The 16,943-nt window shown below is 37.4% G+C and overlaps 1 protein-coding gene across 1 annotated transcript in view; it reads left to right on the top strand.

Moving 5' to 3' along the window:
• Nucleotides 1-16,943, top strand: part of USH2A (usherin) — a 266,301-nt gene that overhangs the window by 71,921 nt on the left and 177,437 nt on the right. The window contains exon 21 of the mRNA XM_053459159.1: nucleotides 7,899-8,132. Within this exon, the coding sequence (XP_053315134.1) occupies nucleotides 7,899-8,132 (234 nt within the window). The remainder of the gene's footprint in view (nucleotides 1-7,898; nucleotides 8,133-16,943) is intronic.

Consider the following 16,943-nt stretch of genomic DNA (forward strand, 5'->3'; position numbering starts at 1 on the left):
ATGAATTTCATTCACCCCTTGACAGAAACACTTGAACGGAATTGGTATCCCATTGATGATTCAGCTTGGCTAATTATCCAATTAGATATTTCAAACGTAAAGACCGCTCCAGTACAGCGCATATGATTAACAGCGTGCAAAAAGTCAGCGGAGAAATTTGGTAATAATGGCAACTTCTCTGATAAAAAAAAAATAAATTATCCGCTGAAAAAATCTGTTTAAGCAATTGTTCTGGATTTTCATATCTCTGTTAAGGCAAAGCCTGTGTATTGCGCAATCTACAAAGCATATGTTTGGCTTTTTCTGTTTTATTCTTATTTTTTTTATTTTTTTTTTATCGCAAGGTTAATTTAAATGATACATTTTAATCCGGGGCTGATTTTTTTTTCCCCTTGCTCCTTAATCTACGGTTACATTGTATTTCTCTTGATTAAAAGCTTTTGGTTCAAAGCAATACTTTTTAATTGCCTAATGATATAAGTCGGTTCTCGGGAAATAACCGTGCGTTTTGGAGTTCATTTGCAATATAACTGAAAAATTCATTGCGTGGCGGTAAAGCTATTTACTGTTAATTACAAGGAGAAGAATTTGCTGTAGCATGCCCACAGATTGCCGTGAATCAAGCCGCACTCCTAAAGATTTATAACGGATTTGTAAGTGGGATGAATTAGCAGGGTTTAATAACAGAGGCACAAATCATGCAGACTTCAAAGAGCTTTAATTGATATACTAGAATTTGACGGGCATGAATCACTCAGCCATTCTACCGCACTCTAGCATATGGTCAGCTCAATGTTCTGCATCTTAAATCGGTTGGTGAGTCGTTGGTTGCCCCATATGGCACAAGCAATATATTTTTTTGTAAGTTCCGTCTTGTATTAATTTGTACAGCGGAAACCGATCGCCATTCTTCAACGGAGTATTACTTTGGGAAGGAAATGGGGGATTTGCTGTAACCTTACGTTAATGTGCTTTTAAAGAAATATTTGATGCTTGTTGTTCCTTTTAATACCAACGGTTACCCAATAAATAACATAGTCAGGAAAAAAACTCTACTTTTTTAACCCATTCGCACGATGTGACATTATAAACAATGACCGTTGAGACGTTAGGAATATAGAGTTTAATGAGAGAACCGTTCAGCCCTTGTCTGTCTATCAGTTCTTGGTGTAAAAGAATGTTGAAGAAATACCAAAGAATGCTGCGTTTTAAGCTTACAGATCCACCTGTGAGGACACCCTTTTCATCGGGTCCTTTCATTTTTTTTTTTTTTTAAGAACACGATTGGTTAATCTTCCAGGCACATATTCATTATGACCAATCAGAGTTCACTCAAAGCAAACATTGACTGGTTCAGCAACTCCGTGCCTGTCAGCCTCAAACTGATTGAGAGAAACACAAAGTATACAAATTGATACAAAGTTAAGTCAGTACGCTTGTATATAATGAATACAATCGGCAAGCGATATGTTTAAGGTGTAGTATCCAGTCCTATCCAAAACACTTTTATAGGAAAAGGGTCCATATGTATAAATGTTGCCGAAATCCCTTTGATCAAAAGACACCCTGTCGGCTATATGTGGAATTACATGTAATATGATGGTACCAGGGCCAGTTGCGGGAGGAAAAGCATCTCTGGGACCACCACTGTCCACTAAACAATGTATGCGTGGTCGTCGGATGGATACATTTGACAGCATGCTAGGCTCTTACACTCATTACACATTAAGGCGTCAGAGCGAGTGGGAGCAAAGGCAAGTGGCCCGCGCCACTGAGTATTGGCCTGGTTTGCCAGGTGGCTAGTCTGGGTTTAGATCAGGGGCGTCCAACCTACGACCCTCCAGCTGCTGAAGGACTACATCTCCCATACTCCTTAGCCAGCCCCTTAGCTGAAAGAGCATTATGGGAGATGTAGTCCTGCAGCAGCTGTAGGGCCGCAGGTTGGACACCCCTGGTTTAGATGGCGCAAAGCCTGATGCTAGATGACTAAACTAAATTATGAATATTCATTAAACAAGACCAAACAGAGTAGGCTGATCGGATTCTGTGGTCCAGGTGTTTGGGGGGCTACGATAATAGATAACGAATTGGCTTGGCTTGCCAGCCGGCCCCATCAAGCATCTTGCATTGTTCTATGCGGACAGGAGCAGGAAACAAAAAAAAATAACTGCTCGTAATTCACCGAGGAGCATAGGTCACCCAAAGCCCAATTATAATATATGTGCTGTTTAATGATATATTATACATTTTTCAGAGATGGTGTACCTATCATACCTTTATACCGTATATTATATATATTGTTTTACTTTTTTTACGTTTTACTAACATTCTTAGGACTTAAAAAGTGTGGCCGTAAAAACGGGAGCCATCAAATCTATCAAGGAAAAATTCTCCCCATCGAAAGCGCGCCGATTCCTTTGATAAATGTGGTGCATAGCCAGACCCTTCACAGCTAGGAGACTTTGATAAACAACCCCTTTAATTTCTGTCAAACGGAAAATGAGAACATGTGCCTGCCTGCCACTAAAATGTTGCCTCGTACTTATATAAGCAAATTGCTTTAGCGAAATGAAATAAGGATAAGAATCCCGAGGCCCAGTGACTCATAACAGTAATGAAAATGTTGGACCTCTATTGATATAGTTTATGTACAAGCAAATGTGCCTGACAGCGAAGATGATCCCGACGGAAATATTACCAAATTCAAGACTGCTAAAATTGGCTTAGAGCGGGATAATGATACGACCATCGACGGGAACGGAAGAGGGAGCCGGAAATATTAACCCTTAAATATCCCCTCGTTATAGATTCCTTTCTAATTTGACACCGGCAGGGGGTTGAATGTTCAGCGCCGGAACCTTTCGGGAAAACGAAACGCACGCAGGAACGCGATGATCTCAGCCGCGGCAATAAACCTTGTTAAAGAACAGACTTTAGAGAGAAGGAATTCCATATCTTTGGGTAGCGAGGCTGCCAAAATTTAATGTCTGCAATTAAAATTTATTTTGATTTTTACCTAGTGTTTATTGCTGTTTGTATACACAACAGACCTCGCTAATACAGAGATGCACTATTAGATGGAGCTGCCATCTGTTCGGAGTGAAATGTTGGCATCTGTCTTCGAATCTAAAACTAAAATGATATTATTTCAACAAAACAAAATTAACTGCAATTTTTTTTTCTTTTTTTTTTTTTTGCTTACCAACCTCATTTGGTGCCTACGAAGAAATGGCTTACTGGTGAAATCTGAAATGACCTCTGCTATGTTTATTTTTAGAATTGTGACTTAAATATCAGCTCCGTGGGCCATCTGTCTCTCTTTTTTGGGTGTCCTCTGTTACACAATGGCATTGAGAAGTATATCTGCCTTTCGGCTCCGGCTCGTCATCGTAGGAATTTGCTTACACGTAATAATTACTTTATAGCTAAAATGTTGACTGTGTGTTAAAGTACAAATGATTAGGATTTTACCTAGATACTTAACCCCTTAAGGACAATGGGCAGTCCCAAAACCCATTGAAAACAATGCATTTTGAGATTTTGTCATTAAGGGGTTAACTATCATTACACTGGGATTCCATCAAACTAAATGGCTATATATCTTAGCCCGCCGCTACGTCAAAGTACCCCAAGTTTGGCAAGTCCTTTTTAATTTTCATGGCTATGTTACGTACCAAAGATCCGAGCGATAGATGGCCATATATCGTGACGGAATCCCCAATATTTATGCCATAGATAGGGGTTTACAAATGGCTGGGCATGGGCTGAGTTCTTGCTCTGTTTTGTGTACTTATTGTAGCGTCATTATTGTGCCTTTTATGCTATTTGGGCCGTGCTCCTCTTTTTTTTCATTAGAGTGGTACATTACTGTGAGAGTGGTGGACAAGTGGAACAGCCTCCTAGCAGAAGTGGTAGAGGCTAATGCAGTGAGGGAATTTAAACATGCATGGGGTAGGCATTAGGCTTCTGAATCTTAGACGAGACCAACGACTGGTTAAGGTCTTTCCAGCAGGAAAACGTGCAGACCAGATGGGACAAACGGTTCTTTTCTGCGGTGAAATTCCACGTTTCTATGCATCTAGACACAAAAGTCTTTTTTTTTTAAATGCCAAAAATGTAAACATGTAGAAATGTTTAATTGGTTACTTTGTAACTGTTCCATATTGTCATGTACCCAAATTAGGGGGGTCATCAGGGCACCCTGCTTTATATGTATATATCGCCCCCCATTATATTCCCGTTGTCTTATACAAACTCCACAACAATAGGGAAAATGGTTGTCCTCACTTAACATGTGATAAAGAACAAGCAAAAAAGAAAAAAGTTATTTAAAATCAGGTCCTTAAAAGTGCTACAGTGACACCTTTTGGAAAGTACTCTCTCCATCATATATTATTATTTCATTTGGTGGCACGGACTCAGGGTTTTAACGTTCTATTAACTGGTAATGCAGCAGGTACGCAGACACATTGAAACGCCTTCTGTACATAGAGAAACCTGCTTTCAATTACGGGGACATTAAACTTTGAACCGGCTATTTAAATAAATAAATGTGTTTTTTCGAAAATAGAGTGTTCCCTCTTATCTATATATCACCAAACAATAAATTGTCATGACGGTGCTTAATGTGTATACACAGTGCATTAACTGTAACTGTAGTACATTTATTTGTGCTGGAGAAGACTTGAAAATGATTAAAAAATCAATACTTTGCTGTCAGGGAAGCAAGTGTTACGATGCATTTAAGTAGTTAATTGCAAAAGCCGTATAATAGCTCCAGGTTTGAGCGGTAGGCAAACGGCGGCTGAACAGATGCCTTTTGGAAAAGGTGGGCTTATGACCTGGAGACCCCCATCTGTTATTGGGGCACAACACCGATCCTGTGTTTCATACCTTCTGAAATGCATGGCACGGTTTTTCTTTAATTATTATTATTTTTATTGTTATTATTATTTTTATTATTATTATTTTTATTATTACTATTATTATTATTATTATCAATAGCTAGTAGCATTCAAAGATAGTCAGGATTACTTCTTCTACCATCAAAAAGCATCCAGACCAAACCACAAAGAACTCACGTGACTTAGTTGTGTTTAAAATAATTCAGTAATAACCTTTTCTTAAGTCTTGTGAGTGTTTGATGATTTGGGACACTATATTATATTATAGATGGGTACAACGTGGTGGCTCCACTTACCTGGGACCCTTAGATAAGAACTAGCAGTTTTAATGGGGTATGCAATCCTCTATGTTTTTTTATAATAAACCAATAAGAACAATGAATAACCATAGGATCATCTAAAGACACCTGACCATTACACCAACAGGGACATTGATGACATCACATTCTAAATACATAGACATTAATATGTAGTTGACCCCCCCTTTGCGGCTATAACAGCTTCCACTCTTCTGGGAAAGTTTTCCACAAGATTTTGGAGTTTCTGATGGAATTGTTGCCCATTCATCCAGTAGAGCATTTGTGAGGTCAGGCGCTGATGTTGGACGAGACGTCCCGGCTCGCAATCTCCGTGCCAGTTCATCCTAAAGGTGTTTGAAGGGGTTGAGGTCAGGGCTCTGTGCAGCGGGCCAAGTTCTTCTACCCTAAACTCATCCAACCATGTCTTTATGGAGCTCGCTTTGTGCTCTGGGGCGCAGTCATGCTGGAATAGAAAAGAGTCTTCCCCAAACTGTTCCCAAAAAGTTGGAAGTAGAACATTGTCCAATATGTCTCGGGATGTCCCCTTCAACAGGTTTAAGAATATTGTAGTCAGATTTACTGTATTTCCATGACAAATAGTAGTTACTTCCCATTGAAGCAAAACAAAAATTGTAAGAATTGGTTATAGTGTATGCATCTTAAATGTGCAGTTTATCTAAAGCATGTGCAGATGCATATCAGCACCACTGTTTATCCATGTATCCCATGTATCGGCATTCCAGGGGTACATGATTTTTTTGCAGGAAGACCCTTTTGACTTAAAAATTAAAAATCATAGGATGTTATGTGTTAACAATATGCACTTTTAATATGCCATGGAGATTAAGATAATTTATGTGAAATAGTCATTGTGCCCCAAAATGTTATTAAAATTATTTAAAAAAAATTCCAACTGTGTTCTGCCATTAGAGAAATTCTATAAATGGGTTAAAGCCCCATCTTTTCCTAGGATTTTGAAACTGGAACGTATGGAGTTGTGTAGCAAACACATATAATGCCTCGGGTCATATTTAAGGAGCCAGATAGTGTGTATACTAGGGGTTGGCAGGGACGGGGTTAATGTAATGTTGGTTTTGGACTTTTCATAAAGATAGTCTATATACCACGGGTTGGCAAGGATGGTGTTGATGATTGCTATTGTTTTTTATTTATTTATTTTTTTTTGATAGAGTATATGCCAAGTATTGGCAAGGAGGGGTTAATGTAATATTGCTATTGGGATTTTTATACATTTTCATTCTTATTAATATTGGGCGTTTTTTTTCTGTTTTATCCTATGGATAATTAAGTCCTTTTAAGAAGAAAATAGCCCTAAAGCACTTTTCTTGTCTTTATTCGATATTAACGTTTGTACCTTATCTGCCAATCGAGTAAGGCTGCGTAACGAAAGGAAGCATCTGAAGGCTGTAAATCATTATAGGCAGAATATCTTTTGAACAATGACTACGCATCCCGGTGATAAGGGTGTTGTGATTGTACATACATTGTTCCATCCGTGTAACCATTTCTATCCCAGCCAAACAATCCATGCTGCCCTCTAGTGGTGATCCATACCTGGGCTTGAGGAATTCTTCTCCAGAATCACCAAGAAAACATCTCTGGAGCTCCAGTTGTATAAATAAGACTTTCTATTAAGCTGAATGCATAGGCTGCTATACCAGTTACACCATAAGAAATATTTAACCCCTTAAGGACAATGGGCGGTCCCTAAACCCATTGAAAACAATGCATTTTGAGCCCGTACATGTACGGGCTTTGTCATTAAGGGGTTAAGCCGGAATGCAAATTTATCCAACGATACCGTTACCTATAGTTTTTTTATGAGTGTTTTTTTTAATAAGGATGTACATTCCCAGGAGCAGACGGCGCAGCATAGCACCCATCGAGAAGTACGTGAAATGAATTTATAACGGAGCGAGATGGAGTATTTATTTTTGATGTTATTGGAAGGCTGAAGTGCACTGCGTCTTATTACAGAATAAATTTCATTTGTTCTTTGACAGAAGAAGTGCTTAAATTGATTAGCAATTCACTTTGGCCTCATGACATCACGGACTGAAGGAGGACGCCAGTGGATTGGCGGAACCCACGTATCTCGCTATACAGATAATGTTTCTTGGACAGGATATTTTTATCTTATCTGATAAATTCATAGTAGATTAAGTAATATACGGGTGCTTTACCTACAATTTAAAGGTACACTTTTCAATTTTAATTTCAGGTTTAGTTTTTGTTGCGTGTTTCTTAGATTAGGTTGTTTATTACAATCTTAACCAATTTGCCAAAAAGGAAGTTGGTATTTTAATCTCAAAGCAAATTTTGGGGCTCTGAATTACGCTTAGCATAATGAATAGTTAATTTCTTAAATTCCATCACTATACATTCTTAAAGTAGGAGCTTGTTGGAATTCTGTCTTCGCCATACAAGTTAAAAAACCCAAGTCTTCTGCAAATACCCCAGTTATAATATTTTTTGTTAAGGCTTTGTGTAATAAAATACTATAAAAATGTTTTTTTTGTATAAGTGCTTTTTTAAGCATAGGGGCAATTCATTGAGGACTAAGGTGGTGAGGGATAAAATATACAATCATGTTTCTGTACAACATAAATATTCAGTTACTGCAAAAAAATGACGTAAAAAATGATGTGAATTTGAACATGTTGTTCTGTTGCAGCACCCGAAAATGTAAATGCGCCCGTAGCGCATGGGATTAATAGCACCGTGATGAAGATTACCTGGCCGGCACCTTCGCCCCTCAATGGTCCTTCACCGGTCTATCAACTGGAAAGAGTAGATCCGTCATTAACGATGTCGAGCAAAACAGACTTTGTGAAGGGAACTCGCTTTCCCGGGAATGGCTATTTGAAGTTCCCACCTTCCACTTTGCCAATGAACACCTATTTCACAGGTATTTTTCACTCCATTCTGTATACACTCTGCTCGTGGGACACCGTAGATTACTGTAAAAAGCACATTTATCTAGGGCAACATCTCTATAATAAGACAGACTTGGGTAACTAAGTGAGTAACACAGAATGTCATTGCATTGTTTTTAAATGGAAGAGCATATTAACTGTTTTTTAAAGCTAAATTAATGGGAAAAAGCCCAAATGTGGTTCACAAAGAGTAGGTTTGAAGAGTTATCATCCCGTCCACTGTGTCCGCGGTACCGCAGGCTTTATTATCTATTATTATTTTCTATCAGTCGCCATGGAAATCAATGCAGTGTTCCGGCTGAAAGGATGAACTCAATGGGCTTATGTATTTTTTTGTAACCTTTCTAACTTTTTACATGTGAAGGTTGGTAAAAATAGATTTATTAACTTCATTATTTTATAATGTGGGCTTGTGAAACTACGTGTGAACAAAGGTGGGTCTCTCGTCATTATATATATATATATTTTGTTTTTTGTTTTTTTTGTGAGCACAACCGCATAGATTTATGTAGTGGTTAGAACGGTAAGTAGTGGTTAGATGATGTAAGATGAGACAGGCTTCATAATAATTATATTAATAAAGACTTCTTTCTCTTAAACATTCTCTTATGTCATATATCCACGACAGAAACACTTTTAATAAATAAGTGACTTTTATTCAGCGACACCTAAAATATATTTGGAATTTCATAGAACTATCTTCGAACCCCACTGAATATAACGGAGGGCAGGAGACACATTGCCGCTTGTTCCCCTGTTTTCTCTTCGTCGCTGGATCTGAATGATGTCCGTAATCAAGATTTATTATGACTTTGAATTCTAATTGCCTATTATGAATCACAGTTAATCACAATCACCATGCAGTTAACACAAAGTTCATTTCAGCATATGCATTTTCTGGAAATGTGTAATTCTGGACAAGAAATGTGTGAATGTCTCATTTTATTTATTGAATTATGTTATTTTCTTCCAAAGACAGGCAAAGAACAGAATCTAGTGTCACCCTCAATCCACATCGAAATGTAGAATACAACAGCAGATCAGACCCATTCGGCCCCATCTAGTCGCCCGTTTTTCCTGCTGTAAAGACTTAAACCTTAATCAGTCGTTGGCCTTGTCTTAGATTTAGGAGCCATATGCCTATCCTATGCACACTTAAATTCTCTCACTGTATTAGCCTCTACCACTTCTGCTGGGAGGCTGTTCACAAACACATGAGTTAAAATTATATACACTAGAAAAACAGCTTCTTGAACCAAGGAGAAATCTGCTTGCCTTTTGGAGTCAAGAAGCAATTTTCCCCCTGAATTCGAAGTAGCTTAATTAGGTTTTTTTTTGCCTTCTTTTGGATAAAAAGTAGGAAGGTTAGGTAGAAAGGTTTAACTTGATGGTCTTAGGTGTTTTTTAAACCTTATGTAACTATGTTACCAAGTGAGAAGTACAAGTTACAACATAATGTGCTGTAGTGGGTAACAGATGTATATTAGTGTCTTCACTAAACCCAAAGTTTGCAGTGAGTTCAGCAATTTAACTCTGACATACCTAGTATGTCATTGGTCCTTAAGGAGTTAATTTAACATTTAATTTGATTTTTTTCTTGAAATTCACCGCTCCATTCCACAGTACAGTGATTGAGAGAGGGTGAGAGGCAATTCATTGAGTCTGTGCCTCTCAAAAGAGTTAACTTTAAAGTGTTTTTAACAGTTTTTCACCCACATTCAACTGAGTAGGGGGATCAAAGTGTAGAATTGAGCCCTATACTCCCTAGCGGTATTTAATTAGCCCCCACCGCACCTGGGGGCACAAATACACCACCTCTTGTTTAACAGGGGTCAAGATATCAGTTTCATTGTCCTTTTTAACCCCTTAAGGACAATGGGCGGTCCCTAAACCCATTGAAAACAATGCATTTTGAGCCCATACATATACGGGCTTTGTCATTAAGGGGTTAAATAATTCAAAAAGTAACCTTTGTCATTCATCTTGCATGCCCTTGCTTGCAATTCACAAAATTTAAAGTTACATGTCCTCGAACATGTGACCGAAGTCGCATCTGGTCAGTTAACTATATATATATATATATATATATATATATATATGCATTTTAAATTAACCTTACAAAAATAATCCATGATTTAATGAAAACCCAAAACAGTAAATTTAAAAAAAAAATCTAAATATTAAACCATGACTTTAAAATTCACAATCTATATAATAAAATGTAGCACAATAAAGAAATTAGAGGATTTAATATTCTTAGGCTCTAGTTTGTAGGCTTTGCGACCAATAAATTATTACAATGTTTTTCAATCAAAGTCATCATTCAGTATTATTGTAGCTAAAGATGTCAGCCTATGATTAATTTCTGTGGAAATGCAGTTCCCGATATAATTTATTAAAATGAGACAGACGCTATGGTAAAATATATAATTAGAATATCCTAACAGCTTCCTTTGTTCGCTTCAAGCTATACTCCTATTCCTGTTTCATGTAAGCGTACACGGAATAGGATTTAAAATAAAATAAAAAAATCTTAAAAACTAATTGGAAAGTAAGTCCCTTAGTCATAAGTTTTCTTTACTTTACTGAGAGGGTGGTAGATAAATGGAACAGCCTCCCATCAGAAGTGGTAGAGGCTAATACAGAGAGGGAATTTAAACAGAGATTGATTAAGGTTTGAGACTTTATAACTCGTAAGGATTTGTATGACTCAGATTACTCTAGTTTTGCAGAATTTTTTCCTGTTCTTTGTTTCTTTTTTTTTTTATTCTCTTGTTTCTTTTAAAGTAGGTATGAAGTTTTTCTTGTTAGTTAGAGTTGCTTGCCGCAGAAGACACCAGAAAGGGGAAAGGTTGTTATGTGAAAGGCCGATTAGTTTTTTTAATTTTTTTATTTAGCATTTTTATTGCTGATATATACAAATTCAAGATGCCATTGCTAGCATATACTACGATGGTAGCTAAATGGTTAAGCACGAATGTCTCCATAACTAGGTTTGGCTTCATAAGGATGCATTCTAAAGAATTTAGTAAAGGAGACTGCAGAAAAACTCAAAAAAAATAAAAAATAAAAAAATAATTATAAGGAAATGATACCTTTTTGGGGAAAAGGTTGGGTTAAGGACCTGGCTGTATCTTACTCCTGATCGACTCCCATGAAAACTGGTGAAGCCCAATGATCGGTTGTGTTTAAGCCCCTGTTGTTTGCCGTCTTCTGCCTCTAACAATTATACATCCGTCTGCACATCTAGGAAACGGACCATAATTTGGCCAATTGTAACAAATGTATCCTTGGCCGATCACAACTTCGTTCAACAATCACACACCATAGCATAACAGTCTGAAGTGTGAATATCCGGCTAATTATGATAGATCGTCATTACGATCATCATTATAACATATAGTAATATTCCTGTAACCTCATACATCAGAACCACATCTTTTCGTTCGTGAAGACCAAGTTTTAATAAATAGCACCCTCAAGCATAATTTTAATGTCAAATTTGTTTTAGAACCCAAAGAAGAATTGATAGAAAACAATCAAAATATCGTTCTTGTGTTCCTCAACCGTTTTTAACCCCTTAAGGACAACGGGCGGTCCCTAAACCCGTTGAAAACAATGCATTTTGAGCCCGTACATGTACGGGCTTTGTCATTAAGGGGTTAAAACTAAGCCCAGCAGCAGCACCGGTTTCAAGCCATGTATGCTGCTAATCTACCTATTCTTCAGCGTCTTCTTCAAAAAAGCAGCTGATTTGTTTAAACTAAAATCAACTTTTCTAATTAAAGAGATAGTGAAGTACCACTCGTTCCTTCGGAAGTATTATACATATTCCCGCACTTTATTATAAATAGCAATTGATACATTTCCATGCTATTCTAATTCATTCTTCTGCTTAGGGTCTCCTCCAATGTGCTCGGTCTGTGTTATAATTATATTGAATCTGTTGTTTGCAGAACACACATGCACCTTTTAATTAACGAGAGATATATCTTTAATATAGCCCTTACGAAATAACAATGAAGTCGGCAATGTGTTGAATGGGTCTTTGCTGATTGAGCTAGGATTAACCTAATATTGATTTATTTAGGATATAAATGGTAATGCGGAGAACCCAACGACTAGACTTCTTAAAATTGCTGACCCAATTACTATTAAGCCATTTGATGACATCTTAATTTGTCCATTTCGACTAGTAAAATACTACCGTTCCAAAGTGTATGTGACGTCCTGTGTTTGAAAAATGGAGACATAAGTTTATTTTAAATAATTATTGACCTGGATTGACCTGTTCATTTCACATTCACTGATCGTCTGGTGGTAAGTAATTAGATTTTTATGGCCGAAGATGATAATCAATGTCCTACAGCTACCTTTATTGATTTGACGGAGGCCTTTGATCTAGTATTCACTAACTATTTCAAGAAAATGTGTGATAAGTCAATTGCAAACAAACCAAAAGTATCAATATTTGAATTTGAAAAGTAATGTAAAAAAATAAATAAAAAAATCTAAAAAATATATACTAAATATAGTTTAGTTACATAATGGCAAAGATACAACAAAAGGTAGGATTCATGATACAGACATCCTCAATGCTATAGGGCCAAAAGAAAGTAAAAATAAATAAATAAATAAATTAATATATAATTAATAAATAAACGAATCTTTGAAATCAGGAACCAAACCGTAACCTAGAGTATCATAAAAAATATTAGATAAAATAGACTGAGTGATATAAAAGTGATATATGAAGCATTATAAGGTAACAATGATCCGAGCCTAATTACTCACCCATACTATGAGTTTACCAGAAAATGCCTGTAGAGACAACCATAAAGACCTCAAAAGGAAGAAGCTTAAATTGAATGTAACTTAAACGCAACCCACTCCTCCTATTCTTCCAGCACTACAACACTAACAGGACACGCCATCTTTTCTAAGCCTCCGTCTGGCCATAGAGCTGAACTAAGTAACAACCCAAAAGTAAATTTCTCTAGGTGACCATTATACAAATGGAACGTTTCAAAATCAAAATCAAATAAAGTAACATTCCCCATATTAAAGGTAAAACCAGTTACATTTCTAGCTCATCCGGGTTGAGCTTGGGTTGAGCCTGCACTGGTAGCCTAGCCTAGCCTTATCCTATCTTTAGGTCCTAGACTTTGTGCCCCTCATTCCCTCCAGCTTGTATTCAGAGCCCTGTACTTGATATTTAACTTTCATAGTTCATAGGATAGTAATTACAAATAGGATAGTTATGATGATGGCCTGGTCAGTCTCCGAAACGGATATTTCTGGCTGGACAGCTGATACTTAAAACCCACTTTTGTTTACCTCCATGGTTAAGACTCTTCGAGGGTAATATTGATTGCAGAGAAGCAATTTCACATTTAGATGCAGGTACCCCAAAACTCAACTGTATTATTCATTCATAGGTTACAAAAAGAGTGAGACCAATATGGGATACTGTCCAGGGACCCGCAGGATATTTCCCAGTTTCCCGTCCAGTGATTTTAGGGGTGGAATACCAGTTATTAGAGATGGGTACAAACTGAAGCCCACATCTAAAAACGGTGTAAAGTAGCACCTCAGTCGTTTCCATCATTCGCTTCATGGTGTTTATGCGACGTGACTGCTAAGGATGCTATATGGTGTGCAACGATTCATGAAATGTTGCATACCTTGTGATGTCGGGGGATGGAAACTGCTAATTCCCTCTCTCTCTCTTTTGAGATTGTCTTTTGCTCTTGTGAGAATTTCCAAGGAACCTGGTGATAAGATGAGGTTTCCTAAATATGCTTGTGAGCATTTCTCTACTTTTCACTCACACATGCTACATATAGTCACCTCCTCTCCTTTGAACAAATAAATGTACTTTTGGTCAATCACATGTTCATTTATTATTATTATTTATTATTATTTATTGTTTATCTAGCTCTATCAAATTCCATAGCGCTGTACAATGGGTTAACAATTAAACACTTTAGTCTTGCAACATCTTACATGTGGCTCAGATATACACATTACATTTTTTCCATAAAAGCTATAAATTTTCGTTTCCGTTATCACTGCATACCATGCAGATAAATACTAGCTAGAACTCACTCCGAGACGAGAAATAACATTATAACGGGGCGCTGGAATCTCTGCGTGTCTCCATATGCGAATCTGTAAGTAGGTTTTGATGCATATATCTGTGTATAGGTGTAAGTGTGCATGAGTGCAATTTGAAGTGTATGAATGAATGAAAACGTTAGGGAGGGGAACCGGAACTAAGACTGGTATGGTGGGGAAGGCATGGAGGGAGCTCTTCGATAGTTTTTAGTTGGACCCAAGGAATATGTGTTACACCACTGTCTGCCTGGGCTGGGTTTGAAAAGCAGCCCTGGCACTTTAAGGCCAGTGGCTGTTAAATAATATATTTATATGCGGCCCCGCGCTATGCACTTACACCCTAGCAGCAGGTAGCCGTGGCCATACAGGCCGTGGCCACATATACAGTCACCAGATCTGCTGCGTATGTGGAAGCAAAGGCAAGTGACCTGCACCTTCTGGCACCGGCCCATTGGGCCTTGGCATGGTTTACAAGATGGCCTACCATTTACAATGTAATATAACAGAGAATGGATAGCGGCACAGGCTGAGAGTTCACATTTGTTACAATATAACAATATCCTTTCACAATGAGCCGCCAAACCGTTCCCAAGCGCTACAATCAGCTTCCTTTCCAAAAAAAAGAGACAATACCGCATTGATTTTGTTATTTCCACTTACCTTTTTGTTGCGGCCCGAATGATCTTTATACGGTCTTTCTTTTTCCTACTAGCATATTTATTACGAATAAAAAGGGATAAATGGGTCTGACATTGCACAAATAAATGAAAAGTAAACTCATCCATTGTCTGCGTGGAATAACCGCGTAAAATCTTTAAGATGTAAAATTTTCAGATTCTTCAATTACTCTAATTGATTGTTCAGTGCGCTCAGTCAGCCAAAAGTAGAGAGAAACTTTGTACAGAGATCATTAGTTTTTCTCCATTTAGAGATTAATCATGAAGAGCTCGGGCTCTTTAATTCTCTAATTTGTATATTTAATGGCCTGCTGAAGAATCTATGACAGTAATTAGCATTGCCTGGAAACTCATTAATACGCAACAACATGATTAATGCTGCACTAATACAAACATGACTGAAGTTATTTGGGTTATGTAGTAAAAAGATTAAAGTTATAATATCCTGTTTGTTTTACGGGTGGTGGGAATAATGGTTTTGTAAAAAAAAATAAAAAAAAATAACAAGAAAAATATATAGATCCATCGCATAAGTTCAAATATAACGTGAAAAAAGGTATGTTGTGTTTAATTGGTTTAGAGTCTCTTTAGAAACTTTAATCGCTTGGGTATTGGTACCAGGGCCAAACTGGCAATGATAAGGAGGCTCTGGCCCTTTAAGGCCAGCAGCCGCCTGATGAGGCAAGTACAGTCAATGGCTAGACATACATGGCCGCACACTATGGTTTTATGATCACATAGCGAGCGGACGGGTATACAAAGCCACCAACCACACACACAGCAGCACTGGATTGCAGATCGGGTGAGTATGGGGTGCTGTTGACCAGTGGTCCATTGGGCTTTTGCCCTGTGTGCCAGGATTGATACCCACATGCTAATGATTTGTGGATAAGTACCCATGTGTTCACTTGGGATTATATCAATTAAAAGCAAATTTGACTCACCAAATGCTAAATCTTGGTTCAGGTTCAAGTGTGGAGTGGATTTGATCTTAATGAATTTAAAAGAAATAAAAATGGCACCTGTAGAGCTGGTTCATTCTGTAACATCAGTATCACAATCCGTTGCTTTTTCCCATGACAGCACATGATGAAGGAGTAATGTTTAAAAAAAAGATTTTTTCCCCAATAATGAATTCTTCTTTATTAAATTCATCCTAAGAACAAATTATATTTGTACGTTGTTTGATGGATAAACCAGTTTACATCACTCTAAAGTTATTATTATTAAATTGACAGAGTGCTTAACTTGATTAAATACCTGTTTTTAAAGGTCCAAGATGTGCCAACTTTTATTGGGCTTTAAAGCAGATCTGTCTCTGTTCCACAATATAATATTGTGCAGTTCATTTTGGTTCAGTAACCCTATTACGATATTTATATTATTCTGTATTTTCTTCTGCTATATCCTATTTAACTAGAAGTTTTTTACTTGAAAATAATTCACGACTTGATGGTAGATTGTTTGGTTTATCAGGTTTAGAGAAGGTGGAGCAGTAAAATAAATAAGGGACAAAGTAAAGCTGGCATGAATAAGCTATCGAGTGAGTCGACAGGTAACTTTCTGTGGCCACACCTTACAGCAGAGTGACATGTCTCCTGACCAATCAGAATCATCGGCTACAGTAGCCAAGTAAATTAGCAAGCGATGAGTTGTCACAGCGTTGCTGTCCGTGGTCCTGAATCCAAGATGCTGAATGCTCCAATCCTTATAACATGCATGAATTACTTGATCACAAAGGGAGTTTAAAGTAGAAGATAAAAGGTAGACAGCCGGCTATTATAAAGCCCAAAAGTACAACGTGCCTTTAGAATATAGAAGCAATAGTGGAGTCTACCCATTGTACAGCGCTACGGAATTTGATGGCGCTATATAAACAATAAATAACAATAATAATAATCTACAAAAACTGTTAGTAACACCCAAATCCGATAAACTAGAGTTAATTCATATGATACATTTAATGCCAAAGGGGAAGGTGATCTAATG

This window comes from Spea bombifrons, chromosome 3, assembly GCF_027358695.1.
Source record: "Spea bombifrons isolate aSpeBom1 chromosome 3, aSpeBom1.2.pri, whole genome shotgun sequence".
Classification (NCBI taxonomy): domain Eukaryota; kingdom Metazoa; phylum Chordata; class Amphibia; order Anura; family Pelobatidae; genus Spea; species Spea bombifrons.